This window comes from Alosa pseudoharengus, unplaced genomic scaffold (assembly GCF_046254945.1).
Source record: "Alosa pseudoharengus isolate Yale_2024_CS ecotype anadromous, Long Island Sound unplaced genomic scaffold, YU_APseudo_1.1 YU_APseudo_1.1_scf_14, whole genome shotgun sequence".
Lineage (NCBI taxonomy): Eukaryota > Metazoa > Chordata > Actinopteri > Clupeiformes > Clupeidae > Alosa > Alosa pseudoharengus.
This window is the reverse complement of record NW_027468609.1, coordinates 32465010-32475009: the sequence shown is the minus strand read 5'-3', so window position 1 is coordinate 32475009 and position 10000 is coordinate 32465010. Positions and strand designations below refer to the sequence as shown.

Here is a 10000-nt window from a genome sequence, read left to right as displayed (position 1 = left end):
TGTGTGTGTGTGTGATGTGTGCTGTGTGCTGTGTGAGTGTGCAAAACTAGGTACAGCTTCACATTTGGGGTCCTAAACTGAACTTCCTGTCTGAAATGTCACTTCCTGTGAAAGAAAGCCTTACATCCTAATATAGCTCTAACCAAGAGTCTATTCTTTACCACATGCACACTCACACACACTAACACACACAGACACACACATTCTTACACTGACATAGGCAGAATGGTCCCTGTACATCAAGGGACCTAAAGAAAGTATTACCTGAGATTAGAATGCATGGCTGTGTAGAGCCATGCAAATACTTTTGCAGCCTACACTTTGCACTGAAAGATCAACCAAACCTGCCCTTCAGTACACATATACAAACTCTCACGCTCTCTCTCTCTCTCTCTCTCTCACACACACACACACACACACACACACACACACACACTCACACACCTGGCTGCAGGATTAATGTGAGTGTCAGGGGATTTGGGGGGAAGGGTGACTCTGTAAGAACCCTGGCCTCTGGAGTTATTGGTGTGTGTGAGTCTGTGAGCAGACTGGCCTCTCAGAGAGGATAGTTGTGATTATGTGTGTAGAGTATGTCCAGAGTGTGGACAAAGGGAGAGGGAGAGAGAGGGAGGGGGGGAGAGGGAGAGAGATGGACAGAGATAGAGAGAAAGACAGTGAGAGATAGATAGAGAGAGATAGAGAGCGAGAGAGAAAGAGAGATGGAGAGAAAGATAAAGTGGGAGAGAGGGAGAGAGAGATGGAGAGATAGATATATAGATAGATAGATAGAGAGCAAGAGAGAGTGAGAAAGAGAATGGGAGAAGGGGAGAGAGAGAGGAAAAGGAAAAATAGGCAGAGAAAAATAGAGGAAGAAAGGCAGAGCTGGATGGATAGATTGACATACTTATACTGGTATATGGGCAGATAGATGAATAGGTGGCAATGAAGCACAGGTGCAACAATGACACAGAGGCAATGAGGAGGGAGAAGGAGGGAGAAAGAGGACCTAGCATGATAAAGAGAGTCAGAGAGAGAGAGAGAGATAAGGGAGAAAGAGAGAGAGAGAGAGATAAGGGAGAGAGAGAGAGAGAGAGACTAAAGTTTTGATGACACCATTGGTTTCTCCTCTCTCCTCTAATATTATGTGTGCTTTGCACATTTTGGTGCCAAATATCGACAAGAGACATCAGTCAACAGAGAGAGGGGTTGGGTAATAGTTTTATAATTGTATTTTTCCCAGCATATGTGCAACCAGCTCCATTCTCATAAATCGTACATGTATCTCTGTGTGTGTGTGTGTGTGTGTGTGTGTGTGTGTGTGCATGTATCTGTATCTGTGTGTGTGTGTGTGTGTGTGTGTGTGTGTGTGTGTGTGTCTGTATGAGAGAGAAGACATGGACTCAGTTTACTGTCTGACAATCATGCCTAAGTGTCCTAAGCATCATGGGAATCCAGATGTGCGTAGAGCAGTGTTATGACATCATCATTTCACCCACTGGGCTTCTTTTGGTGCCCAAAAGCACCGTACACAAGATCAGAATTATGAAATAAGAGTAAAGAGTACAAATAAAGAGAGAAAGTACAGAGGAAGAGAGGAGGAGAAGAAAAATAGAGAGACAGAGACAGTGTAGAGGACAAAAGCGATGGGAAGACTCAGGCACAAGCATTTAGCAGAGGGACACACCCTCATAGATGGGAGGTGGCACATGCACATGCACACACACACACACACACACTCTTTCACACTCCTCTCTCTCTCTCTCTCTCTCTCTCTCTCTCTCTCTCTCATACGCACACTTACCCCTCGCTTGAGGCTCCGGAGGCAGTGCATTTTGGATTTGGAGGTCATGAGGTCGTTGAGGCGGTGGCCCAGGGGCTCGCGCGGCTGCTTGGGTGACTGGGGGTCGTTGGGAACAGCAGAAGGTGAGGAGGGGCGGGGGCAGGTGGAGGAGGAGGAGGAGGGGGAGGAGGAAGGGGGTGCCGGGGGCGGCTGGGGGGGGTGCGGGGACGTTAACAGGGACATAAGCTACCGGTGAGAAGAGAGACGGAGCAACGGAGCAGCGACGGAAAGAGAGGGGGAGAGGGAGAGAGAGCCAAAGAGGAAGAGAGGGAGGAAAAGAGAAAGTTGGGAAAGAGAGAGAGAGTGTGGGGGGGGGGGGAGCAGTGTTCATCCGGAAAAAAGGAAGGATTAAAAAAAAGAGGGGAACACAAAAACGAGAGAAATAAGGCGCTAAAATAAAAACAGTCTGAATTAAATGACGAATTAACTCAGTAATTAATCTATTAATTACAACAAATCAAAAGGAAAATGTCAGAGACACAGCACACCACGGAACCCAATAAGACAAATGTTACACTTGTTCATCGTTAAACCCAACAGAAAGAAAGAAAGAATAAGACAGAGGGACAGAACTCGGAGGTGAGAGTGAGTTTGAGGTTACGGGTCACAGGCTCAGGTGTTACAGTGTTACATGAGAGGTGCAATACACACACAGCTACAGATCATGCAATCTACAGCTAGAGCTAACGGCTAACACATGCTGCATGAACACACACACACACACACACACTCCCTTGCTGACTCACTCTTACACACACACTCACGCCCGGTCTCACACAAGCCCAACAAGCTCAGATATCACACCAATCAACTCTACCTGACCTTTACACAATAACAAACCAACAGGGACAATGTAACACAGTACAAAATCTATATACAGACAACATACTGTATCGCTCTAAAGCATTTGTGTTACTGCACTTGTATTCATACCTGAACTAAATCAGTTAGCTAAATGTTCCGCACTCTCACAGTATATGCCACATCTAAACAAGAGCATATCTGAAGATTAGTGTTATCTTGTGTGTGTGTGTGTGTGTGTGTGTGTGAGGTGTGTGTGTGTGTGTGTTTATGATCGAAAGCTCAATAAGTATACTGACGAAAGGTCCCAATGCACTGACATACACATTGAAACACCAATAACAAAGGACAGCATAGATGCACAGGATGGAAACATGCATACACATGTCACTATCTTTTAAAGGGAATATGGAACAAATCTGGGGCCTATGCAGCACAATGTATACAGTAATGCATACAATCTCTCTCTCTCTCTCTCTCTCTCTCTCTCTCACACACACACACACACACACACACACACACACACACACACACTCATACACACCCAAGCACTGCAATACACTAATCCTGTGATCCCGTTGTCCATCGTACGCATCTTACCAGTAGTAAGTTGTACGAAATAACGGAAGTTGTGCAAAATTACGCAATGACAGGCCCATTTCAAGTCGTCTGACATGAAGCAATCTCGTACAAGCCAGAGGACCCCCAAGTTCGGCGGCGAGTTCTTACGACTTGAAAACAAAGATGGCTGCACCCTGTGTTTGTGTTAAGTAGCTGTGCTATTTTACTCTTATATTGACTGCTGAGCAAATGTAAATGTCCATTTCAATTACTCGTACACATTCCAATGCCTAAAGGGTATGTGTTATGTTGTCTTGTTGTTCGTGGAATACTGTGAAATGTGTTGTTTATCCATTGGTGTTGGTAAAAGTTGCTAGCAATGTTGCTGTGTTGCTAAAAATAAACGCTAGACAACATTATGTTACTCGAGGTGTAAACCGGCGATTGATTGGTCTTTGACTCATTGTACCGGAACGCTTCTTACGAGGAAGTGACGTCATTTCACAAGTTACAGGTTGTCACAAGCCGTCAGCATGGACAACGGGATCACAGCATAACACTCCTACAAATCAGCTGGTTATACACCCAATCCAAGCATCAAGTTAAAGTCCAGCCCAGCCATTCAGAAGCAAGTTATTGTGGTGGGGGGGCCATTCTGGGAAAGCCCACAGTAGAAACAGAGGAAAGAGAATGAGGAAGAGGAGGAGAGGGGATAAAGACCAGACCTTATGATTAAATCTGAAACAGCAAAGTAGGTGGGATCATGAAATCGCTGGGCTACAGGAGAGGATTGGGGTGCTGGGGTCAAAGTTCACAGGCAGCTGGGGATTGTAGTCTTTTGGTTTTGTTTTGGCCTATTTAGGTTGACTGGTGAAAGCATGTTGCAGTCCAGGCGGGGTGGGGTGGAAAGTTGCTTTTGGTTAGTGTTGACGTGTTGTGTCACGCGTCGTTGACACGCTCGCAGTTGTTACGACCGTTAGAAATGACCGTTTTAGTCAGCCGTGAGGTCATGACCAGGGGGAGAGGAGGAAGGAATTGAGGATAACAACAGCAATAACAAACACACAAAACAAACAAACAAATACAATAACAAACAGGAAGAGCGATGCTGATGGCTCAGGACTCACAGAGGGGAGGCGTATGGAAGGGGGGGATAATGGCATGAACTGAAAGGAAAGATGAACAGAGCACTTCTCTCTTCCACCCTCCCTCCGCCCAAAACTCCCCCCCCCCAAACAGAATGATATCTCTTCACCCAGGGCCAAGTCTAGGAGGCCAAGGGCATGCTGATCAAGTCCTGATACACATTACCCATAGTGCATAGTGCCAACAATTCTATAGAAAGATGTACACAGTATGCGTACAGTGAGGGAGCATGCACATGTGATTTGTGTGTGTGTGTGAGTGTGTGCGCGCCTATGTGTGTGTGTGCTACCTTGTTCTTCTTGATGAAAGGCCACAGTTTGCCCGGTCGCTTGGCCGACTTTTCGGGCTTGCTCTCGCCACGCGAGTTGGACAGGCTGGTCTCCGAGACGGCCCTCTTCATCGCCTGGCCGTAGTCTTCAAACTCCACATCGCCCGGGGGCTCAAAGCCCGACTTGAATGAGTCCACCACCTGCTTGGAGTCCTGCAAATGGCGTGGATAAAATCCAGGAATACATCAAAATCCAGGAATAAAGGAAAATACCTGTAAACTTATTGCGTAATCTTAATCTACAATGTACAATCTTAATCTAAAGTACAATGATGTGGCAATGAGGATTTGTATTCACTCTGTACTCTACTCTACTGTATTTTCTCCTTGGGGATCAATAAAGTATCTATCTATCTATCTATCTATCTATCTATCTATCTATCTATCTATCTGTCTATCTATCTTGTTCACTGTGTCATCTTTTGTTTGGCAGATAGGTTTCTCAGTCATTTATTTGGAACTGGTGGAATCTACTAACTGTAGCACTACAATGGTACTGCAGCATTGGGTCATCTGTGGAATAGGTCACCAAGCAGTTAAGAAAACAGATTCTCTCTCTCTTTCTCTCTCTCTCTCTCTCTCACACACACAGACACACACACAGACACACACACACACACACACACACACACACACACACACACACACACACACACACACACACACACACACACAGAGAGAGAGCAAAAGAAAGAAAGAGCCCATCCTGCAGTAGTTCAGTGATCTAATGATCTAGTGATTACTCAAGAGAGAGAACAGCGGGAGCGGTAAGAGGGAGGAGTGGCCGACGAGGAAGAGGATTGGGAAGAAGTGATGTGACATCACAGAGAAAGAAACAAGAGAGAGAGAGAAAGTGTGTGTGCTGATCTCACACACACACACACACACACACACACACACACACACACACACACACACACACACACACACACACACACACACAACCGTGGTGTTCTGAGAAACAGGAAACTCCCTTGTTAACCTGGCAAACCTCGACCATCTGACCATCTGCTCGTACAACGCAAACACGGGCGTGGCAGGTGAGCCCAGAGCAGGAGGGGAGGAAGGGAGGAGATGGCTGGACAGAGGGGTCAAGAGACACACAGGGGAGGACAGAGAGGAGGTGGATGTGCAGCACAAGGGGGATCTGCTGGGTACTACGTACTGTATCTCTGTTTACACTGACTTCCATCTGCTTTCCAGTGACTATATACACCATTGATTAGACCAGTATATATTGATTTATCTGAGAATATATTGATTTATCTATTATCAGTATATTATTGAGTTTGTGTGTGTGTGTGTGTGTGTGTGTGTGTGTGTGTGTGTGTGTGTGTGTGTGTGTGTGTGTTATACTTACATTCTTGGCCTCAATTGATTCTGCAGCTTTAGTCATGCCGTCTAGGCACTTGCCCACGATAGGCAGGATGGTGCGGTCCACCTCAGCGAAGGTGCGCATGGACTCTCCCAACCGCTCAATCCTCCTCTCCTCCATGTCCTGGATTTTCTGTTTATGATCAAATAATGATTGGAGTGAGAATATGTTTTTTTTGCAGATTTGCGTCAAGGTGTGTGTGTGTGTGTGTGTGTGTGTGTGTGTGCGTGCGTGCATGTGTGTGTGTGTGTGTGTGTGTGTATATGTGTGTGTGTGTGTGAGAGAGTTTGCTTTCATTTTGGTGAATCATACCTGAAATATGGTGGGGATGATGGAGTAGTAATGGTCATTCTGCTCCTGGTTGAATTTCTGCAGGTACGCTGCATATTCATTCTTACTGTCTGAAGCCATCTGGTGTCTCATTTGAGCTTGCTGCCTCGCCTGAGAGATAGAAGGAAAAAAAGGAAACAGAAAGGGGGGGGGGGGGGGTTATGTAAGAATTTCTGCTCCATTATCTACTGCTGTACAAATGAACAAGACGGGTTAACTGAGGTACTGACATCATGTTTCATAAACACATAAATCACACATACGATCCGAAGAGACAAAAACAGCACTTGCACACCTGCACTGTATTCATACAGAGAGATACACACACTGTCCTGCATGTTTGCCTTATACACTCAACACCTCTATCTCACTTCAGATGCTAAATTTTAAACAGGTGTGCGAGAAAACCTTTCCACTGAAACAGACCTTCACACACACACATTCATAGAAACACACATTCACAGGAATTCACTGTACATTCACACACAGTTTACTGAACAGTCCATAGAAACTGTGAACCTCTCGGCAGCTTTACACCAGGTGGTGAGATCAAAAAAAAGCCAACCAAGCTCAAGGATTTTGCCGCACTGGCTATCAATCTGGGCCTTCTTTACTGCATTCACACAGCATTCTTAATGTCTTTCATTCATCTTGCTGCTTTCAGAACAAGCCTGTGAAGCCCTGAGAGGCCCTTCTGCACACATTCACCCAAGGACAGACAGACAGGCAGACAGGCAGACAGACAGACAGGCTGACAGACAGACAGGCTGACAGGCAGACAGGCAGACAGACTGACTGACGCCGACAGACCCAAAAACAGCTCAAGAAAAAGGTAGCAGCAAGGAAGACAGATAGAGTGGGTGAGAGATCAAGAGATTATTAGGCGTATTTTCTGTGCTAAAGCATGAGTGTGAGAACGGCCATGTGTGTGTGTTTGGGTTTCCTGATGTGAGTGCATTTGCATGTGCAAGTGCGTGCATGCTAGCTTGCGCCTTGCTAGGACCATGCAAAAAGGCTAGAAGCACACGGGTAGCAGAAACAGGTATAACCCCCCCCCCCCCCTCTCCACACACACAAACACACACACACACACACACACTCACAAACACACACACACACACACACACACATACTGGTATTTATTACTTAGTGGGGCCACCTGTCAAAAAAGGTGCTATATGGGAACCACTGTTTCCAGAGGTGCTACAGGTCTGAAAAAAATCAGGCTTGTTTGTTTAAAATTATCAAACTGACTGGTCACCTCAAATTAGTGATACACTCGCAAAAAGTTTCCTGACCTGAATTTACAGCCACATTTGGGGACCAGCAAAATAAGCCAAGATATTGTGATGAGTGGGGACCTCATTTACATAAACACGCCTACTATGATAAAAAACAACACACACGGGGACCTCATACATGATGGGGACCAATCTCATTAGCATAAGGATACACACACACACACAGTCAAGATTTTGGGAGAGGTGGGGACAAATCTGAAATTTGAAGCAAATCTATTGATAAGTATATATACTTTTTTGATCCCGTGAGGGAAATTTGGTCTCTGCATTTAACCCAATCAGTGAATTAGTGAAACACAAACAGCACACAGTGAACACACAGTGAGGTGAAGCACACACTAATCCTGGCGCAGTGAGCTGCCTGCTACAATGGCGGCGCTCGGGGAGCAGTGAGGGGTTAGGTGCCTTGCTCAAGGGCACTTCAGCCGCGGCCCACTGGTCGGGGCTCGAACCGGCAACCCTCCGGTTACAAGTCCAGAGTGCTAACCAGTGGGCCACGGCTGCCCCAAAGCCTAGAAAGCCTAGAAAAATAGGACAGATCATGGACACCCACTGCAGACCCTCACGATCACTGTGCTTGTGCAGCCACACGTACAATAATGTGCTTGAAATGTTCCTTTTGTGTTTTTTTTCTCATTCTCATCGTATGCAGGTTCAGATGTGTTTGCCAACTCTAGAGCTGCCCCTAAAGTGGCGATATTTATATTTTACTCTGCCATTGTAAATAGCCTACTTTTCGTGGCATGTTCCCCCTGTACACAATAAAAATGCTGTGTCTTCGGGGCGCTGTTGCATGGCTGGTTCTCTCATTAGCAACTCGCTATGGCTGTGCTCTATGGCTATGCTAGGTGAACGATTCCCCTATTACAAGTTCATTTTCCATCAAATTGAGTTCATAAATTTTATATTAAGGTGAAAATCTTGCATAGTTCTACACAAAATACATAACATGGGCACACATTTTCACAAGTTAACTTTTACTTCTGCCTTTCATTTACTACGAACTTGAGAATGCAGCGTAATGATCCTCATTATCATCCGATTTCAAAAGTTGTGTAGGTGTGTAGTGCATTTATGTGCATGGTTGTGGGGGAGGGAGAGTGGACATAAATCCACTAGTTGTTCTCCTCATTGCAATCCTGGCAAACACACAAAATGTCATGACTTGGGACAAACTAAAACTTTGAATCAAATGCTAAGCAAATGTGAACTGGGGCCTGTATCCATTGAAAACATGAGAGACCTGGATTTCATCCCTACGATGATACAAATAGTTCAGGATGGAGTTCCCACTTGACGATACAAACACACACACACACACAGGTATTTATCTCTTTCCATATATATATATATATATATATATATATATATATATATATATATATATATATATATATATATATGATGCACCATATACATATATGTGTGACAAGCCTCAACTTACCTCCTACTGTAAGAGAGGTGAGAAGTAGACAGATCATAGACACCCATTGCAGACCTCCACCATCATCATTCTTGTGTGGCCACATGTGCTTCATACTTCTTGTATGTGTTATTCATTAAGATTTACTATACTTCATACCCTAAACAGTATTATTTATTATTACCGTTCACCATATCTAGAGATTGGCATGATGTGTATTTTAGTTAGCCTATTAGCTGGTTTGATTTGAGCATCAAACCAGCTAATAGGTTAACTGAAACACACCATGCCAATCTCTAGGTATGGTGAAGGGTATGTGATGTGGGACTATTTTAAATCCATAGGCCAAGGGAACTTTATCAGGATGCATAGTATCCTGGATCGATCCATTAAATAACGCCTTTAAAAATAAAAATCTGCCTGCCTCTATGGGAATTCAATATAGGTTTAAGGGTATGAATACTTATGCACCCTGTATTTTAATGAAGAACATTTATTTATTTACGATACATTATTCATTTACAAAGAAAATTGGTGTCCTTAAAGGTTGGATTTTACCTCATTTTTGTAATTAAGGCATTAAGATCCATTTCCAAAAGATGATTTTTTTATTCCTCTTTTTAGTCAACTTAAGCATGGGGCTGAATACTTTTTCTAGGCACTGTATTTCATGGATCCGGGATACTATGCATCCTGATAAAGTCCCCTTGGCCTTTGGAGTTAAAATAGCCCCACATCACATACCCTTCACCATATCTAGAGATTGGCATGGTGTTATTCAGTTAGCCTGTTAGCTGGTTTGATGCTCATTGAGCTCAATGCAAATTAAACCAGCTAATAGGCTAACTGAAATAAAACCATGCCAATCTCTAGGTATGGTGAAGGGTATGTGATG

General features: G+C 44.5%; 1 protein-coding gene across 8 annotated transcripts in view; it reads right to left on the bottom strand.

Annotated features, from left to right (window-relative positions):
- fnbp1b (formin binding protein 1b) overlaps positions 1-10000 on the bottom strand; it is a 94200-nt gene that overhangs the window by 13174 nt on the left and 71026 nt on the right. For 6 of the 8 annotated variants that reach the window (XM_076284727.1, XM_076284724.1, XM_076284730.1 and 3 more), the window contains exons 7-10: positions 6364-6492; positions 6037-6183; positions 4638-4829; positions 1802-2026 (exon numbers count right to left, since the gene is read on the bottom strand). In XM_076284727.1, the coding sequence (XP_076140842.1) occupies positions 1802-2026; positions 4638-4829; positions 6037-6183; positions 6364-6492 (693 nt within the window). The remainder of the gene's footprint in view (positions 1-1801; positions 2027-4637; positions 4830-6036; positions 6184-6363; positions 6493-10000) is intronic. The other 2 variants (XM_076284728.1, XM_076284729.1) reach the window with 1 other exon arrangement.